The 20,399-nt window shown below is 58.6% G+C and overlaps 1 protein-coding gene across 3 annotated transcripts in view; it reads right to left on the bottom strand.

The window, feature by feature from the left end:
- Nucleotides 1-17,410, bottom strand: part of CERK (ceramide kinase) — a 42,450-nt gene extending 25,040 nt beyond the window's left edge. Inside the window, exons 1-2 of one of the 3 annotated variants that reach the window (XM_041755126.1) lie at nucleotides 15,912-16,657; nucleotides 14,080-14,157 (exon numbers count right to left, since the gene is read on the bottom strand). In XM_041755126.1, the coding sequence (XP_041611060.1) occupies nucleotides 14,080-14,157; nucleotides 15,912-16,020 (187 nt within the window). In that variant the 5' untranslated portion in view covers nucleotides 16,021-16,657. Of the gene's footprint in view, nucleotides 1-428; nucleotides 1,729-14,079; nucleotides 14,158-15,911; nucleotides 16,658-17,163 lie in introns of those variants that run through there. The other 2 variants (XM_041755127.1, XM_041755128.1) reach the window with 2 other exon arrangements.
- Between the last annotated feature and the right edge of the window lie 2,989 nt (nucleotides 17,411-20,399).

The following is a 20,399-nucleotide window of genomic DNA, read 5'->3' as shown; positions in this document are numbered from 1 at the left end:
AGGCGTCTGTGGCCAGGGTGGCTCAGGGCCCTGCTGTTGGGCACCCTACCCTCAGCCAAGCCTCTCACCGCGGCCTCCCTCTTGGGCGCCTGTCCTCTCGCTCATTCCTGAGCACCCATCTTCTCCCTCCCTCCTGGGCGCCCATCTACCCCCCCACCCCCGCCGCCCACTGCTGCCAGCCCCCCAGGCTCCCTGCCACCAGCTCCCATCCCACAGCCTCCTCAATCCCATGGGTGCTGGCCTGCCTCCTTTGAGCCCCCCCAAGTCCACACCAATGTATCCTGGCACCCCTCCTCCCCCTGGCCCCGCCTCCTGCAGGAGAAGCCAGGTGTCTGTCCGCCTGGGTGGCAGGCCAGGCTCACCGCAGGGATGGTTCAGGAGTGTGGTGGGAGGAGTCAGGGATCCACCACTTACGATCAAACACTCACAGGGAGATCTCAGAGATCTCAGATGGCGGAGAATAGGCATCAGGATCCCCCAGGCCCCCGGGGGGTCACTACCACACTTGGGCCTGCCTGATGAGAAACAGTGGAGATGATATTACAATAACTAGGAGGGCTGTGCTTCTCAGTACTCACACAGTGCGGCTTAAGAAACCACGTAAGAGGTGAAGACAACAGTCACACCTGACTCACAGGATAACCCATCTGAGAGACAGTCTGCACGTTAATAATTCCTACCCGTGCTAGCTGGCCTGACAGCCTCCAAACCGAAGGGGGACACGGGAGATGTCCCGATGCCACCCCCACCTGCTGCGCCAGTGCCCGAGCGCCCCCGGGTGGTCCCCTGAATCCGTTTCATCGCACACAGCTGTGAGGGGACTAGGCCTCTGGGACCCCTGCAGCCTCCGCTCACTCGGGTACTCCCCAGGCGCCGGACCCTGTCCCCGCCGCGGACCCAGTCCCGCCTGCCCACACCTTCTGGGGGAAACCATCACAGAGGGAGCACATCGAGCTGATGTCAGGGTGACAGTGCAGGGCTGGACGCGGTGGGGATGGGCTCAGGGTCAGGGCAGGGACTGGAATGGGGCCAGAATGCTGCTCAGAAGGTGTCCTGGCCAAGAAGCAGGAGCCCAGGGAGGGACCGGGATGGAAGGTCGGGACGGAGGGACACAGGCCTGGGGGAGCCTCCACCAGTGAGCGGGAGCTCAGAGGCTCTGGGCAGAGGGAGGCCTGGTCTGCCTTGGTCTGCCCCTGGGTAAGTGAAACGTGGGGGACAGGACGGGACGAGGGACAAGACAGGGAGGGGCTCTGGGGCTCCTCGGGTGAGACAAGACCAGCGTGTGCAAGCAGGACGTACTATTCCACACGCGCATCACTTCCCACAGAGCACATATGCAGGAAGACACAGAACCGGCCTCTCCCAAGAGGGACAGAGATCGGCAGGGAGGGGAAAACCCCTCTCCCTGAGGACTGGCAGGAACAGAGCGCAGGGCCCAGCCTGTGGCTGCCCCTCGCGGGAACACAGGAAGCAGGGCTTGCTGGACGGGGACGGGGACGCGGAGGGGGCTCAGCTGGCTGGAGGTGGGGGAGCACCTGAGCCACTGGCTGAGCCTGCATTTCACGACCGTGCATGCGGATGATGGTGTCACGCTAACACGGATCTCAGGAAGTTACCTAAGGGGATCCCTGGGTGGCGCAGCGGTTTGGCGCCTGCCTTTGGCCCAGGGCGCGATCCTGGGGACCCGGGATCGAATCCCACGTCGGGCTCCCAGTGCATGGAGCCTGCTTCTCCCTCTGCCTGTGTCTCTGCCTGTGTCTCTGGCTCTGTCTCTCCTTCTATCTCTCAAGAATAAATAAATTTAAAAAAAAAATCTTTAAAAAAAAAAAAAAGTTACCTAAGGTCGGGGGTCAGAGGGGTCCTCCCCTCTGTCCCCCTTGTCTGCGCTCAGCAGAGGACCAGCCTCCAGGGCCCGGACACTCGTTTCCTCTCCAGTTCACTGCACATGTGCAGCTCATGAGCAGGAGGCCCTCTTCCTCCAAACTCCCATCTCTAGGAGGCAAAGAGCTCCACCGAGAACGAGGAGACGCCTGCAAGGCCCGCAGGACACAGAGCGTCCCCTACTTCCCCCAGTCTGCTCCGAGGGGGGCCCAGGGGGAATCACAGCGGCCCCGTGCGGGCATCCTCCACCTGCTGGACACGCTGAGCATTAGCCCTGGACCGGGAAACGGAGGGATGCCTTGCAAAGAGTTAACGGTGGGGACCAGGTGGGGGGCACGTTCACTTCTACCCGAGATTAGCCTAGCGTCTCTAGAGTTTGCCTGCATTTTGCCTCATCTCGCACTGTAAGAGAGGCTAGAACAAAAAAGAACCGTCTGTAAAAGAGCAGGCGGTGAGAAGAGAGGTCAGAGGTCCTGCCTTGAGCAAAGGTCACTTCCAGGCTGGAGCGGACCTGGCTGGCGGCCAAGTCTTTGGTAGCAACACACCCTGGCGGGACCAGCCAGGCAAGGACGTGGGGGCCCAGGGCTCAGGCTGGCCCACCCTCCAGCCTGGCCGCCCCACAGCCCACCACCAGGAGCGCCGTCCCGCCTGAGCCGGGCCTGTGACGCCCTGAGCACCCCTCGGGTAGACTCACCCCCGATCTTACTCATCACCGCATCCTTCGAGCTGATCGCAGCCCCGGAGCAGTGGCCCAGGCTCACGGGAGTCACCTCTCACCTTATAAAAGTAACCACCTGACACCTCCTCCTGAAAGCTCTCGAGGGGCGCAGGCTTCTGGGATCGGCAGGTACCCCCACAGACACGATGAGGCTGGAAGCCACAAAGCTTCCTGCACCCAGGGCCTTCAGGCACCTCTCGTGCTGCGGCCATCCGGCCACTGCTGGATCTGAGCCGCATCCCGGGCTCCCCCGCAAATGCCCAGGGCACCCCCAACATTGCAGGGGTTGGCCAGGGTCTCCTGGGGGCACCGGCCCCAGTAGAGAACCACTGCCCTGGGGCATCACTGTGCTTAGCGACCTGTTGTTTAAACAGAAAACACAGAAGGAAACTAAGGCCACTCCCGGGGGTGCAGAGGAAAGGCAGGCCCCCCCAGTACCCTCCCACATCGGAGACCCCCAGGTCCCATGTACACGTGTGCCTGTCCCATGGGTGCCTCATGCCCAACCTGCTAAATCCAAACTCAGGGGACCCCTGGGTGGCTCAGTGGCTTTGCACCTGCTATCAGCCAGGGCGTGACCCCGGGGTCCCAGGATCGAGTCCCACGTCAGGTTCCCCACAGGGAGCCTGCTTCTCCCTCTGCCTGTATCTCTGCCTCTCTCTCTCTGTCTCTCATGAATAAATAAAATCTTTTTTTTTTTTAGATTTTATTTATTTATTGAGACACATACAGAGAGAGAGAGGCAGAGACACAGGCAGAGGGAGAAGCAGGCTCCATGCAGGGAACCCTGACGTGGGACTCGATCCCAGGTCTCCAGGATCACACCCCAGGTCGCAGTCGGCACCAAACCGCTGCGCCACCGGGGCTGCCTGAATAAATCTTAAAAAAAAAAATCCAAACCCATCCTTTCTAGTGTGCTGCCCCTTTCCAGAGACATCCTTCCCGGCAGCATCTGCCCACCATCCTCCCAGGAGCCCTGCCTGACTTCTTCCCTCCACCCCCAGCCCGACCCCACCCCCCACCGTGCACCCCTCGTCCCTCCCCCTCTCCCAGTGCATGCAGAGGCAAATGTGTCACAATCTTTCCTGGCCTCTCCCACTGTGTTGGGAGCTGCCTGGATGGTGCTGGGACACCCTGCTGCTCACCACGCAGGTTGGCAACACCCCAGGCTGGGGGCAGCTTCGGAGCCCTTCCCACCACCCACCTCCCAGCAAAGTGTTGCAGGAGCCTGGGGTGCGGGCCCCAGAGCGCTGTCCCCGCTCCCCCTGGGGCCTCCCCCAGTCTCATCCCCGCACCTGCACGACCGCCCTCATACAGCAAACACTCTAAACGTCTGTTGGAGTAAATAAGCACAGATGCCCCCAACAGAACTTCAAGATTTTCATCCCAAGTTCAGCCAAATCCTAAAACAGCCTTGTAGAGATTCATGATGTCATGGTACAGTTTACAAAGCCGCTCTACGATGCTGAAATACTACGCTAAAATGACCTTTCTATTGGTGATTCTAAGAACTCCTGAGACGGTGGTGACGCCACCCCTGAAACAGGACGGAAGTTGTGACCTAACCCGGCTGCTGGGGCCACAGCCACCCTGAGAAAGGAGCGCTGGAAAGCCAGCACGTCCCAGCTCAGGGAGCCCTGCCTTGAATGGGGTGCGTGGAGGGGGGGGGTCTCCAGACAAGATGAGAGAGGATGATGGAGCATCACACATCCCGATGCCACCCGACACCCTCCGAGCTGCCGCGTGCCGACAGATCGCCCTGCCCATTCTTCCCCGGCTCCTCGGCCGTGGGAACCCTCTCGGGGCTCTGGGTGTGGGTGTCTGTTGTGTGCTCACGTGTGTGCGTGCAGAGCTGGGGGAGGGTCTGGGGGCCACTGTGCCCCACTGCTGGCTCCTGGAAGAGCAGGCCCCGCCACATGGTCACCTGCTCCTGCTCATCACCCTGACCTCTGACCTCCACTGTCCACCTGCTCCCCACCCTGGGGGGGGCGCTGGGCTGCCACACAGACCCATGACTTCTCCATAGAACATGCTGTGATTTTGGCCACCTGGTCCCACCAGCCCTGCTCTGTCCCCTCACCTCACTCCAGCTCCCCAGGCTCCCGGCCTTGGCTGACCTCGCAGCCTCCTTCTTCAGACGGTGACGGAATGTTCACAAAACCATCAAGAAATCCGACTCACTCGCGATGGCTTTGACCATAACTCATATCAATATAATTTCCCGGGATCCCTGGGTGGCGCAGTGGTTTGGTGCCTGCGTTTGGCCCAGGGCACGATCCTGGAGACCTGGGATCGAATCCCACGTCGGGCTCCTGGTGCATGGAGCCTGCTACTCCCTCTGCCTGTGTCTCTTCTGCCTCTCTCTCTCTCTCTCTCTCTGTGTGTGACTATCATAAATAAATAAAAATTAAAATATATATATATATATATATATATATATATATATATATATATAATTTCCTGTGTCCTCAAACTGAATTTCCCAAGAATATGTCACTACACAACCAGACAAAAAAAGTTTTAAACAAGGGACACGCTGTCTGGGCACGCTCCCCGGGAGCTGGGCACCTGCTGGGGATGCCAGAGCTCAGGGCCACCACGCAGCAACTCAAAAGCCGGCATCTGAAAAGACGCCTACGACCTGCCGGGCGAGTCAGCAGAGCTGTGAGAACATGCGTTCCCTCCCAGGCTTGGCCCAACCTACACCGGTCGGGCTTCGATATTTAAGAAAACCTTTCACCCCGAGGGCCCACAAACAGCGGGCCGGCGTCGGGAGGCTGCGGCCAGCTGGCTCTGAGCTCACCTTCACCTGGTTGCTCCCCCGGCCGTGCCTTTGGGGACACGCAGCCCTCCCTCCGGCCACTCCTTCTCTTCACCTGGCTACGGTTTCCGCGACTCCTGGTCTTGAAAAGGCCTGACTTGGAATCCAGCGCAGAAATACGGTGTCACCCCCTTCCCAGGCACCGAAGCCCGGAGAACAGCTGTTCAGGCCCAGCTGGCCATCAACACAGACCTGGGAGACGCGCTGCTCGGATGGACGACACTCCCGCCGTGGATCGGCACAGTCACGTCCAGGGTCAGGTACGGGCAAGGGAAGGCCCAAGTGCAAGAAGGGCCACCTGCGTTCAAAGGGGACGCCGGGGCGGTGTGGTGGCAGGTCATGGCACCCAGACGATTGCCGCGGGCCGGGGGAGAGCACAGGGTGGGAGGACACCCAGGTCCGTGGCGAGCCTTTCTTCCTTTCCTTCCCCTGCCCGCGACATGAACCTGCCTCCCGTCCCGGCGTTGTCACCATGCGGGCAACGTGTCTAGGTTAGGGCAACGGAGTTGAAGCTTAGAATTGAAATTTTAAGGAGTATCAATGTTTGCGATGCTGTAAAAACTAAGCAAATGCAAAGTAAAGAAAAATACAGGAGAAAAGGCACCTTTTCAACCAAATTGGAGAAAGAAAACCATATATTTTCAATACTCGATACTTTTATTTTACACCGTTAAACATTTTATAAACTGATCTCAAATGTGACACTCACTCTGACCGCTCCTCTCCCCTGATGATAAATTCTACCACGTATCCAATGCACTATGGATCTCAAAGTAGCAGGGAATGAATTTATCAGGTGCCGCCGGGACATGCAGCCCCTACCTGACCTGCTGGCGTGTAAAGGAAGTTCTAGCCACAGTGACCTGGAACCTACTGCCACCCCTCAGACACACTAGCAGACACCCACGTGCATACTGCACATCCCGCCAGACACACACACAACACCAGGCACACACACACCACATACACACACCCCCACACATGGGTACCCGCTACCTGCCAGGGTCTCCTCCTTCCCAGCCGCCTCCTCAGCACACGGGCCCCCTCTGTGATCACAGTGTGCACACACACACATGCACACACGTCGTCATTTTTCTGCCTCCCTGCTAGGTCCCAGCTCCCTGAGGACGGCTCTGCCTGTGGTGTCCAGGGCCGCCTGTGTGTCCTTAGGGGGCCCCACGTGCTCGCACCGTGTAAAGCTGACACACTGGCTCTATGCTGGGAGCGTGGTAAGAGCAGCAAGCCTGGCCCTGGTGAGTGCAGGTCTGTGCTACATCTACATCTGTAAGTGCATACAATCCTCATGACAACTCCAGGGTAAGTAGGATCCTCGCTGTACAGACGGACTCAACAGGAGACTTCACACGTCTCCAATCTCCGGGAAGTCAGAGACCTCACCCAGGCCACCGACAGTGAGCGACAGGCCCAGGACCAGCTCTGGCCCATCGACCAAAACATACTCCTCTCAGGCGTCCCTGCTCTGCCTGCACCTGGTCCCGAAGGGCCCACCTCAATGCCAGGGCCCGAGACAGGCCACAGGCAGTGTGCAGGAACAGCCACAAACCGTACAGCAAACTGTGTGCACTTGCACGCGTATCTTTAATTTTGAAGGACTTCCACTTTCATTTGTATGGATCTCCTTATAAATACTATAGCAGGGCAGGTCATTTTGTTAGGTTTTGCTCATTTTATAAATAATTCTTAGAATGCGGCTCACGTGAGCCAGAAGGCGCCGGCTGCCCCAGCCTCACCCACTCTGCCCATCAGACCTCAGATGGACTGAGACACACCTCTGTGTGTTTAAGCTCATCATGACGTCTTCTAATAATAAAGCAATCCATTTTAAGGGCCACTGGTACTGGTTCAAACATTACAACTGAGAAAAATGTTCTCATATAACAAAGTCCTTTCTAAAAATGGAATGAAATGTTGCCGCCAAATCTCAGCTCAAAGTTTAAGTGCTTTGCTGACAACGGGTACAGCTCCCTGTGCTTCCCTTCGTGAGGAGGGTGACTTGTGTTGAGAGGCAGTTAACCCTCCAGCAAAGGTGAGGACCAAATGTCCACCACATCCCAGCAAAGTCACAGGTGACGCCAGTGAGACCACCAGCTCTGCAGCGATCTGGACACACCCACCCAGGGGCAATGGCAAGGGCCCTGCCTTCTGTTGTCTCCCTTGTTGGGTCTGTTCTGTATGCCCTGCCCTCAGTCCCCATCATGACCTGCTCAGGTGAATTCCCTCCACAATCATGACTCAGTTGAGAAACAGTGTCTGCTGTCAATCAGCTTTACCGCTCCCAGTTCCGGGATGACCCTGTGTGCTACACATCGGCCACGCATCCAAGGGGAGAGGGACTTCCTATGTGTCATAAGGGTGGCACGTGTGTGTGAGTATACACACACACACACACACACACAAATGGGGTGGCATCAAGACAGTCGGAGCATGCTCCTCTCCAAGGCTCACCCAGGAGGCCTGACACTGGACCAGAACAAAAGCAAGTTCACAATCAAGGGCACGGCTCTGTTCCACGACACTGTGTCATATACCAGGGCCCTGTGCAGGAAGGAGCAGATGGGACAGGCCAGGAGTGGGCCACAACACAATGGTGTGGCCTGACATGCTGGGTCAAATTCTGAGCCTTCTTTGTGCTCAGGAGGCAGATGATGGTGAGAAAAAAAGACAACAGAGATTTAAAAACATGATTCAACCATATGTAATCTAAACTTACTTCAAATCTAACAATGGAACAAGTAGAGAGTAAAAGGATGAAAAAGACATGTCACACAAACATTAATCAAAAGAAAGCAGGAGTTGGGGCACCTGGGTGGCTCAGCTGGTTAAAAGTCCAATTCTTGATTTCAGCTCAGGTCATAATCTCAGGGTCATGAGATCAAGCTCCACATCAGGCTCTGCATGCAGCTCAGAGTCTACTGGAGACTCTTTCTCTCCCTCTCCTTCTGCCCTCCCCTTCCACTCATGCATGTGTGTGCTCTCTCTCTGAAAGCAAGCATGCAAGAAAGCAACCAAGCAAGCAGGCTGGCAGGAGTGGCTTGTTAACAGATAATGTAGACCTCAGAACAAAGAAAACTACCACAGAGATGGATATTACATAATGAAAAAGCATCAACTCCAAATGAAGAGATAGCAATCCTGAACATGTATGCATCAAACAACAGAGCAGGAAAATATATAAAGCCAAAATTTATACAACTACAAGGCAAGGCAAAATAGAGACATCCACAATTATAGTTGGAGACTTCAACAATCAATAGAACAGCTAGACAGATCAGCAAGGATATTAAGAACCAACACGATCATCAACCAACAGGAGCCATCACATTTCTCCGACAACAGCAGAATACACACTCTACCAGGTGCCTATGGAACATACACCACCACAGGCCACATCACTCCAATGCATTCCTCTTATTATTAAGTTACTTCACGCTTTGGGGGATGTAGGCAGATTTGTGTGAAAACTGGTCAGAGAGAAAGGAACTGGTCCAATTCTGATGCCTGAGCCCAATCTGCAAATGGATATGCTCTTCCTTAGAGGGAACGTGAGCTTTCTGCTTACACACCAGTGCATGATGGGACCAGAACCCAAATGGGTGTGTTTCCTAAATTGCAGTATTGTTTTTTCCAAATGACCAGATTTGTTTGCTTGCCTGTTTTGAAGGTCAAAATATTTTTAGTCATCTGGATTAGCTGCTTTTACAATACATCACATGGTTATTCCCTCTCTACAAATAATGATTTAGAGCAGGGTCAGCAAGCTGCAGGCCAAATCCAGCCAGCTGTCTGCTTTTATAAATAAAGTTTTATTGGCACACAGCCACATGAGTTCATTTATATACTGCCTGTAGCTGCTTTTGTGCTAAAACAGCAGAGCTGAAGAATTGTGACCCACAAAGCCTAAAACATTTGTTATCAAGCCCTTTAAGAAAATGTTTGCAGGCATGTTTTAGAGTAACAAAACTTACCCTTGAATGACCTCAGAAAAATTACAATTTTTCTGAGCATGTTCGGCTACTGCTAAATCAGGGAATCTGATAATAATGGTGGCAAGCGCCTGAGGAGACGCCACAGGAGTGTCTGCTGTTTTACGACATCTGCTAAGACCACAGAGGCTGTGTGCCTCTTCCTACAGGGGCGCTTACCCAAATCTGGAGATTCTATTCTTTTCTGAAAAAGGTAGATAGGATTGCCATTTATTCCCTGTGGCGATACACTGAGATTCCTCTCTACCCGAGAGTGCAGGTCATAGCTTTATGTCATCTGCCTGCATTACTTGTGGTTTCAGAACAGGGCACAAACAGGACTTCTGCAGCGTATACCAGGTGGGCATTTGGCACATGGCACTTTAGGGTTTGAGGTGTTACCCTTCAGGATTGTGGAGAATTTGTTGGCTTTGTACAATTTATTCCGCTTCCTAATTACTCCCCGTGGTTTCAAACCCACTCCCCTTTCAGAGAAAAGCAAGGGTGTTTAACAGCAAAAACCCAGCAAGAGATTCCTGGGAGCCCTTCTCCCACCTCTCCCTGCAGGGGCTGTGGGAGTGCAATGCCCGCAGGCCCTCTCCCCTGCTGCTTGGCCAGGGGGTTTGGGGGGCTCCTGGAGAAAGGGGTGAACTGACACTGGATTCTGCTCTCCCAAGAGAATGCAGGGTAGAGAAGACAAAAACATTCTAAAATTTAATTTAAGGGCAGCCTGGGTGGCTCAGCAGTTTGGCGCCTGCCTTCAGCCCAGGGCCTGATCCTGGAGACCCGGAATCGAGTCCCACATCGGGCTCCCTGCCTGGAGCCTGCTTCTCCCTCTGCCTGCATCTCTCCCTCCCTCCGTGTTTCTCATGAATAAATAAATCTTTAAAAAAATTTTAATTTCAAAAGCAAAACTCACAACATAAAGCACAGAGCAATAACTAGCAGAGAAGTGCAAACAGAGCCATACAAAACGCAAAAGACAAAGTCTGCTGAAGGGCAAAGTACTAGCAGGGCTGGGCCTGGAAGGAGGGTAGGATTCGAACCCGGGAACAGGAGAGTCTGGCACAGAAGCGGGGCTGAATCGGAAGGCGGCAGGTCGGGCAGGTACCATGGGGCCAGCTCAGGGAGGCGGAGTGCAAGCCAGGCACCCGCAACAGGATGCCCCCGGGGCAGCGAGTGGCGCCTGCGGAAGAACTTTCCAGCAGAGCATCAGTACAGCTGCGCCCAGCGCTGCCCGCTCAGGGCCTGTGGCGCCGGGGCTTCCTTAGAGGGGCTCAAGGTGCTTCCCGGACTTCTGACCCCCACCACCTGGGGTTCAAGCATCACAGGAGCCTTCTAAGGAGGTGACACAGTAGGCAAGAAAGATGCAAAGAGAGGCCGGGGCGGGAGGCGGCAGGAGGCATCTGAAGCCGCGCGCAGAGAAAGAGAAGCACCGGCCATGGGAACGGGCGAGAGGAGGCGGGAGACGCGGCGGGGCAGCAGCGTGACCCCCGGGCCTGGAGCCGGGCGCGGAAGCTGCAGGGCGGCTGAGTCGAAGATGCTGGCCACCTCCGGCGCGGGATCAGACGTCACTGCAACTTGGAACCAGAGCTCAGGAGCAGGTCTGGGCAGAGCAAGCATTAAGTCCACACGGGCCGGTCACGCCGACCGTGAAGTCCACGTAAGACCGTAGGGAGCCCGCCTTCCGCTGGCCGGACCTGCTCGTTCACAAAACAGCACACCCAAGCACAAAGCAACCACATCCCGTAAGAAAGTCCATGTGCACAAGCCTGCGCTGTCGGAGAAGAAAGAGAAATCGGGAGAGAAGCAAGCAAACACCATCTGCGGTGCCGGAACAAACACCAGCAAACGAACCTTCTGAACTAGGACAGTTCCTCAAGTACTAGTGTTTTCCCTGAGATTAAGGATCAGATATGAGATGGTGAGTCAAATAATAGATCCTTTTTTAAAAACAGTTTCAAAATATTCCCAGATTAATTTTCCAAACCAGCAAAGCAGCTGGCACACCCATCGCAAGCTGCTCTGCTCTTTATGCTGCTTGGTTTCAGCATCCACCCAGCCGTTCGTCACCCACCCTTGAATCCTGTTCTTCTGTGAACGGCCTGTACGTATTCTGTGCAATGGATCTTTTAAATAAAAAAAAAATTTTTTTGAGAGAGAGAGCAGAGCGAGCCTGCACACAAGAGGAGGAGGGAGGGGCAGAGGGAGAGAAAGAGAGAATCTTAATCAGGTTCCGTAGCCAGTGGTGCAGAGCCTGATGAGGCATGCCATCCCAGGACCCCGAGATCGCGACCTGAGCTGATATCAAGGGCCTGAGGCTCAGCTAACAGCGCCACCCAGGTGCCCCTAGATCAATTTTTATCTGTTTAAAATGTTTTTGTAATTTTAACCCTTTGTCATATTTGTTGCAGATATCATTCTCATTATTTTTTTTAAATTATAGTCTTACCAAAAAATTGTTAAGATTTTTATTTATTGGGCAGCCTGGGCGGCTCAGCAGTTTAGTGCCGCCTTCGGCCCAGGGCCTGATCCTGGAGACCCGGGATGGAGTCCCATGTCAGGCTCCCTGCATGGAGCCTGCTTCTCCCTCTGCCTGTGTCTCTGCCTTCTCTCTCTCTCTGTGTGTGTCTCTCATGAATAAATAAATAAAATCTTTTTTAAAAAAAAAAGATTTTTATTGAAATAATCTAGATTTTTCTTTTATTCCTTGATTCCATCCTGGTTAGTGAGGTCTTCCCACATTCCAAAATTATAAATTGTCTTCTGTTTTCTTGTACTAATTTATTCTTACATGAAAATCTTCAGGGTAGCCCAAGTGGCTCAGAAGTTTAGTGCCGCCTTCGGCCCAGGGCCTGATCCTGGAGTCTTGGGATCGAGTCCCACGTCAGGGTCCCGACATGGAGCCTGCTTCTCCCTCCTCCTGTGTCTCTGCCTCTCTCTGTGTCTCTGTGTCTCTCATGAATAAATAAAATCTTAAAAAAGAAAAGAAAATCTTCAACCCATCCAATTCTGATTTTGAGGAACTTTTATATTATGAATGACTAAAAAGGGCATTTGTCATATCATGTCACAAAATACTGCCCAACCAAGAAAAATCATGTCTTAAGACATGCGCTTTCCTATGCCAGCTTTTGACTCCTAAACATCATCCAAGAGAAGGAAAAGCATATGCCTCCCCCCCAAGGACTTGTACACACGTGATCAGCATCCTTATTCACACAGCCAAACACTGGAAATGGTCCCCAAGTCCATCAAGTGAATGGATAAACACACTGGTTTTCTCATACAATGCGCTATTACTCCGTGACAAGGAAGAACCAACCACAGATACACAATGAATCGCAAAAAGATTGAGACAAAGAAGGCAGAGACAAGGGCACATACTGCATGATTGCACTTACAGGAAATCCTATTAGAGGTCAAATTCATCCCTGTTGGTGGAGCATGGGGAAGGTTCTGGGCTGACCTGAACGTCCTATATCTCGATGGGGTGATGCTTAGGTGCATAGATTTCTCAAAACTCCCCAAACTATACCCTTAAAATGTGTGCATTTTGCTGTATACAAATCATACCTCAATAAAGCTGACTTTTTTTTTTTTTTTTAAGATTTTATCTGGGATGCCTGGGTGGCTCAGCAGTTGAGCATCTGCCTTCGGCTCAGGTGATGACCCCGGGGTCTCGGGATCGAGTCCTACATCGGGCTCCCCTCAGGGAACCTGCTTCTCCCTCTGCCTGTGTCTCTACCTCTGTGTGTATCTCATGAATAAATAGATAAAATCTTAAAAAAAAAAAAACAAATTTATCTATCTGTTTGAGAGTGAGCCTGTGCTGGAGGGAGGGGCAGAGGGGGAGGCATAGGCAGGCTCCCTGCTCGCTGAGCAAGGGGATGAGATGCCAGAGGAGATGAGATCGGGCTTGATCTCAGGACCTGGGATCATGACCTGAGCCAACATCAGACGTTAAAGCTGTTTTTAAAAAGGCAGGTTTCAAGTGAGTAAATAGTACCGTGAAAACATTCTGCAGTATGTTTCCCTAGCTTTTCTTTCATGTGTGTTTACATAGACAAAAACACCACATGGTACTCACTGCTAAAGGGTGAGACACAGGGTGATTTCTATGTGCCTGCTTTTCTGTGTTTTCTAGATTTTAAATGTCCTGTATGTTTTGCTTGGCACTGCACAGACAGTATCAGAGATACCCCTCATAAACATAGCAGCGCCCCGGCCAAGCAGCTCAGCACCAGGCATGGGGCATTGGGGGTGGGGGACTGCTGGAAGGAAGGGGAGGGTGGAGGCTGGGCAGCGGTGACCACCGCCTCCCCCAGACCCAGACACACACACACGCACACGCAAGCACAATCCTGCCACCCCGACCCTAACAGAAGGCCTTCAGAGTCTGAGGATGTAACCCAGACACAGCTACAGCTCATTTCAAGTTCAGCTAGCCCGACCCACTCTGGCCCAGGACGCCTCTGCCGGGTTTCCTGTTTTCAGTGGGCCTCACTTCCGACCAGGCTGGCACCCAGGCGCACCCGCTCTCACAGCATCCTCGGGCAGGGCGGCCCTCTCAGGGACCAGAAGACTCTGCCCCTCCCAATTCCTGGTCCCAGCTTGGCCCTGCAGCCCTGAGCCACATTCCCGGCACGGTGACCCACAGGGGAAAGAGCACGTGCCTGGATTAAAAACACAGCTCCCTGGTGCGTGTCTCTTGCCTCTGTGAGCAGTCAGTTCACGGCTTCCAGGTCTTGCATCTGGAAACAGAGGAGTGACGTTCTCAAGCTGAGAGAGTCAGATGGAATAACCTGGGTGGCCGCACCCCACCCAGTGCACACGGCGGCCCTGGCCCGGCTCCCTTCTCTGACCTCCGGTGACAGGCACACGTGATGCACGCCTTCCCCATCTGTCCCCGGGGAGCTAACTGAACGAAACGTCCCGTGGGCTGGTCCACGTGGGCCCTGCTGACCCTACCGACCTCCAGCATGCCAACCTCTCCCATGGGCCTGCTTCCTTTTGGGGCTGCAGGGTTATGAGAGAGACCCAAAGAGCTGCTGCAGTCAGATCCGTGCTGCTCACCCAGTGCTTTGCACGGTGCTGGAATGCACAGGGGGTGATGAAAACAGGACTCTTCCAGGAGGCCCACTGGCCGGGGCTCCTGCAGCCCTGGCCTCTCTGGGGAGGGAACCAAGCCCTTGGCATACCGCCAGGAAGCTCCGGATGAGCCTGCACCAAAGAGCCTGCACCAAGGAGCCTGTGAGGTGGTTTGCAAAAGCAAAACCACCACCATCTCAGTAAGGGGACTGGCAGCCGAGGCAGCGAGCAGGAGCAGGAGCAAGCAGACCAAAGCAGGCACTGCCACCACGCAGCGCCCAGAGCCCGATGACTGGAAACCATTAGCGGCCAGCGGAGGGTGCCCACCCGAAAGCAGGCAGGGAGGGACTTCCCACTGGGAAGCCCACAGGAGTGGGGTGTGTCCAGGGTTCAAGCGGTGCTGAGGCCCTCGGGAGGCCACACTGCCAATGGCTGGCTTGGGACCCACCAAGCTCGCCTTTAGACCACGGGGGACGCAGTTACTTAAATTCTCTCCGTAGCTGGGTCGCCCTGGCTGTAAGGTATGGGAACAGCTGCTCCGCAGGGGTCGCGTGTGAACATGACACAGAGCAGTGTGATGGCTGCACAGAAGTGCCCCATCCTTGAGCCCAGAGATTTACAGAACAGCTAAACGCCCTTGGGGCCAGGCCAGGCACCACTCACTGCAGCAGGAGCGGAAAAGGAGGAGGAGGGGGACCCTGGTGGGTGGTGCCAAGAGGCCCAGGGGGAGGTCTGAGGCAAGGCATTTCTCCCAAAGGGACCTCAGCAAGATCACACAGGAGGAAACTCTCAGGCACGCAGCTGCGGGTAGGCTCTCCTGGGACACTGCTTCTGGTGACCCCAAAGCAGGAAACCAAGCGTTGGTCCTGGGCTCCAGGCTGCCCTTGACCTTGGCCCCGCCTCGTTTCAGCTCTGCCCACCCCTCCTCCAACCCGCTGAGCCTCACAACCTCAGCGTCAGGAAGCTGTGCCCCAACTGTCCCCAAAGCCTTTAAAAGGCATCCCAGACTCTGCCCAGGAGTGACTCCTGTCCTCTGCAACAGCCACCCCCAATAATTAAAACTGTAAATCCCTGCGTCGCCCACTGTGACTTCAGCAGACTGCAAAGCCTGGTGGTAGTGACCCTCACCCCCACTCCTGCCCCAGGGGCGGGGCTAGCAGCCTCCCTACTGCACTTCCTTGCACCTCCTCCGCTGCTCACTCTCCAGGGATCCTGCCGGAGAGCCGAGCTGGATAAAGCCCTCAGGGGCTCCGAGGACTCACGAAGTCCCACCCCAGCCGCCTGCCCTGGGATGCCCCCGGCCCCATTTCCTCTCCCCCCACCTCCTGGCCGGTCCGAGGGCTCTCGCTGTCCTACCCCCTGCACCACCTCTCTCCCGTGCGCGGGTTCCTCCAGGTGCCCCGTCGGATGCACCCACCTGAGTGGGGCTTTCGGCTCCACCCGCCGCAGGAGCCCAGCCCCCACCCCGCCGCGGTGTCCTCCTCAGACCCACAAGCGCCCCTCTGCTCCCTTCCAGGGAAAAGCATCCACCGTGGCAGGGCTTTGCCCAGCCAGGCTGGGAAGCCACCGCCGCCTCCCAACAGGGCGTCTACCAAGACTCGCACAAGACGAATGAATGAGGCGGCGCACACCCACGCGCGCCAGGCCCGGGCCGCTCCGTCCCCGCGGCCGGCGCCGCCCTCCGTAGTCCTCCCCGCTCCTCCCAGGACCAAATGGCATCGCCTTCGCCTTCGCCTTCGCCTTCCCGGGCTCGGGCTCGGGCCAGCCGCGGCCAGCTGCGCGGGGAGCCCCTTCCCTTCCCCGACCAAGGGGTCCCTCGGCCCGGCGTGTCCCGCCGCTTCCAGCCAGATCACACCTCTCCGAGCCGGGAGGGCCTCCGAGGGCCCCAAGCCCGCGCCCGCGCCCCTCCCCGCCCTCGCCCGCGGGCCCGTCCTGGGCTCTGGGCTCTGGCCCCCGCGTCGGAAGCGTCGGAAGCGCCGGAGCTCGGCTCAACCGAAACCTCGCCCCGGGCCCCGTGTCGTCCGGAAGGGGTCCCTGGGGTGCCGCCTGCGCCCTGCAGCCTCCCCGGCCGCCCGCCAGGGGACCGTCCGCCGCGCCCCGCCTCGCCCCTGCGCCCGGGCCCGGGCCTCCCCCGTCCTCCCCCCGGGCCCTCCCCCATCCCGGGTCCTGCCCCCCCCCCGGCCCCTCTCCCCCGGCCCCCCCCCCGGTCCTGCCCCTCCCCCGGCCCCCCTCCCCCGTCCTCCCCCCGGGCCCTCCCCCATCCCGGGTCCTGCCCCCCCCCCGGCCCCTCTCCCCCGGCCCCCCCCCCGGTCCTGCCCCTCCCCCGGCCCCCCTCCCCCGTCCTCCCCCCGGGCCCTCCCCCATCCCGGGTCCTGCCCCCCCCCGGCCCCCCTCCCCCGGCCCCCCCCCCGGTCCTGCCCCCCCCGGCCCCCCTCCCCCGTCCTCCCCCCGGGCCCTCCCCCATCCCGGGTCCTGCCCCCCCCCGGCCCCCCTCCCCCGGCCCCCCCCCCGGTCCTGCCCCTCCCCCGGCCCCCCTCCCCCGTCCTCCCCCCGGGCCCTCCCCCATCCCGGGTCCTGCCCCCCCGGCCCCCCCCCCGGTCCTGCCCCTCCCCCAGTCCTCCACCCCCCCGGCCCCCCTCCCCCCGGCCTCCCCCCGGCCCCACGCTCACCCGCGCCGGGCGCCCCGGCTCCGGGCCCCGGGCTCGGCCACCAGCGCAGCAGCGCCCGCGCGGGGTCGAGGCTCACGGCGCAGCGCCGCCGCTTCACCCACAGCTCGGAGCGCAGCGGCTCCGCCGCCCCCATCCCGCCCGCCCGCCCGCACCGCCTGCTCGGCCGCGGCGCCACGCCGAGGGGCGCGGGACCGTTAAGGCCCCGGGAGCGGGCGGCGGCGGCGGCGGCGGCGGCGGCGGCGGCGGCGGAGGCGCGGGGCGGGCGGGGCGCGCGGGTGTGGCGGCGCTGCGTCACCCCGTACGCTGGGCGGCCGCGGGGCCGGGGAGGGGGGCGGCGCGGGGGGGGGGGGCGGGGAGGGGCGGGGAGGGGAGGGGACCCGGGGAGGGGGGACAGGGGGCGGGGTGGGGGCCCGCGGGGAGGGGAGGGGCGCCGGGGGGAGGGGGCGCGGGGCAGGGGGGCGAGGACTAGACCCGGAGCGGGGGTGGGGGGACGGGGGAGGGGAGGGGCGAGGAGGGGACCCGGCCACGTGGGGGGGTGGGGGAGAGATGAGGAGGCGATCGTGGGTCCCAGGAGCCCAGGAGCGGGCTGGGGAGCGAGGAGGGGGCGGCAGGGGGGTCCGGGAGCCGCAGGGTGGGGGGGCACCGAGGAGAGGCCGGCTGAGGGGATGCGATGGGGCAGGCGCGGGACCCAGGAAGGGGCTGGGGGTGCGAGGAGGGGGCAGGGGAGGGAGGCGGGCGGCCCTCGAGGGTAGTGGCCCGCGGACCCTGGTGTCTCCTCCTGGGGGGTCTGCAGGGTGCAGGGCCCAGGAGGAGGTGGGCTCCCTTGGCCGCTGGCCTTGGGGTCCTGGGCACGGTTGCTGGGCGGGCCTGGAGCCCAGCAGCACCTCCTTGGTGGGTCCTTCTGACAGGCGGGGACAGGGTGTCCGGTCCTCAGGTGGCAGGTGGCGCAGAAAGGCGGCCCGGCCTGTCTGCGGGGGCCGCGGGCAGGCCTGGCCCTCGGGTGGGCGAGGGGCACCTGCTCAATCAGAACGTGTTGCCCGTGGGTGGCTTGAATTTGGGCATCGGGTTGCCTCTGGAATCCTCCGCCTCCCTGGAGCTGGGCGGCCCGGCCTTCCTCTAGGAAACAAGCTGCCCAGCCTGCACAGGCACCCATAGGAGGAGCCAGCCCCATTGCCCACCCCCCCAAGCGACTGCAGCTCCTCTGCTTATAGGCCGGGAAGGCAGGTGTCAGCACCCCATGCTCCTGAGGGCAACAGCTTTAGGCACTGGGGATTCAGCAGGTAAGGGATGGAGCCCCCGTGGGAAGCCTGCCTTCTGGGTTTAGGGGTCCCCCTGTGCCCCCCACACCCAGGCTGAGGACAGATTACCCCTGGAGAGGCATGTCCTGCTCACAGGGAGCAGAGGCACGGTTCACAGGCTGCCATCCTTTACTGCCTCCTGGACTATGTGTCCTGCTTGGGTTGGGGGCTGCAGAGAGCAGCAGGAGGTGGGGGGGTTGGCCAGACAGTCCCTGCCCCAGGCGCTCAAGGCCAGCCTGTGAGGGACAGAGAGGAACCAACAGATGGGAGAGGGCCTGCAGGCTGGCAAGCAGGGAAGGTCCTGCTCCTAGGGGCCTGGGTTAAGTGGGGGGTGGGGGGGGGTTCAGACAGCTGAACCCTCCCCTCCTGCGCAGGCCCAAGGAGAGGGAGGCGCTGCCCCAGATTCTTCTCATCAGAGGCCCAGCTCAGCCCTTCCCCATCCACAGGGAGAGCCTCCCCCTACCAGACCAGCCGGCTGAGTGGACCACGGCAGCTCACCCCCGCGGGGCTCCAGGCCTGCCCTCAGAGCTGCCGCTCCCCACCCAGCTCCAGGAGGACAGGAGCATGTCTATCCCCATAGCCCGGTGCTGAAAATAGTCCAAGTACACAGTAAGTGCTGCAGTACTTGGCACCTGAGCGCACCTGTCCTGGATTCATCAATGAAGAAGCTGCAACTCTGGGAAGCTGTGTAACTTGCCTAAAGGCACAGGGCTCAGCAGTGACAGAGGTCCGCCTGCAGGGGCCCAAGGGAGCCATGTGCCTCCCTCTCCACTCTCCCTACCCAGCCCTGCTTCTCCTAGGCTCCTCCTGCAGGAGCCTTCCCTGCAGATGGCAGAAGGGCGGGCCCCGTGCCAGTGTTTGGCACCGTGTAGCCACAAATACAGGTCTTGTCCTGCCAGCTCCCTGTGATTCACCCTTCACCAGGAGCCCAGCCCCTGTTCAGGCCAGGTGCAGGGGGAGAGGGGAGGGCGGGAGGTGAGGTGTGAGTCCGAGCCGCACCCTTGGGCAAGCCAGCCCTGATCTCCAGCCCAGTAGAGTGGGCAAAGGAAGGCCGGCCCTGCCTCCCTCCCACGGCTGCTGCTCTGAGGCTCGGGAAATGTGGGAATGAAACTTCTTTGGAAGCCTTGACACTGCAGCACAAGAAGAAGGATGGCAGGAAAGTGTGGGTGGGTGGGCAGGGCCTCAGAAATGCCAGCCTCCGTGCTGGGGCCGCCTCCCGTAGCTTCCCTGGCCTAGGCTCCTTCTGTCCCTCCCAGGTTATCCATTTCGAAGTCCTCTAATGCTGCATGGCAGCTCCTAAAGGCCTGTAGCCAGAATGGGAACCTAGAGAGGACTCAGGACCCACCTCTGTGGGGGAGACCATAGCATCAACTGCAAAGCACTGATGGGGCCCCAAGGAGGGACCTCAGGTGTCACTGTCCTTGGAGATAGGGACTACAGAGGCGTAAGGTAGAATGAGGCCAGAGGGGCGGGGTGTCACCGGATCTGACTGTGTGCTTAGGAGAGGAAATTTGGAATACAGACAGGGAGCTCACACACAGAGGGTCAGGCCTGTGAGGAGGCAGGGAGAGGGTGACAAGCCTCCAAGCCAAGGAGAGAGGCCCCAGAGGAGCCCAGAGTGCCAGCACCTTGATCGTGCACGCCTAGCCTCCCAACTGGAACTATCAGAATATGAGGTGTGGTGGTTTGCAGCCCCGTGGAGTGGCCTTCCTCACCTGCGGGGCCTGTAGTTCCGGGTCTGGCCACTTCAGAACCCCCTCCTGCTCAGGGAAGGAAGGAAATGAAGTGAAGGCCAAGTTGTCAGACATGTGCTTCCTGCCGCTGGCTGCGTGGGGAGAGGGGTTGGGGGGAGGGGTGTCAAACTCTGAGCACAGTGCTGGGGCCCCAGAGCCGCTGCCAAGCCCCTGCCATGTGCCCGGTGCTGGTGGGGCCCTGGGG

The sequence above is a fragment of the Vulpes lagopus genome, chromosome 5, assembly GCF_018345385.1.
Source record: "Vulpes lagopus strain Blue_001 chromosome 5, ASM1834538v1, whole genome shotgun sequence".
NCBI classification, from domain to species: domain Eukaryota; kingdom Metazoa; phylum Chordata; class Mammalia; order Carnivora; family Canidae; genus Vulpes; species Vulpes lagopus.
Note: the sequence above shows the minus strand (reverse complement) of the source record. Positions and strands in the feature narration are given on the sequence as shown.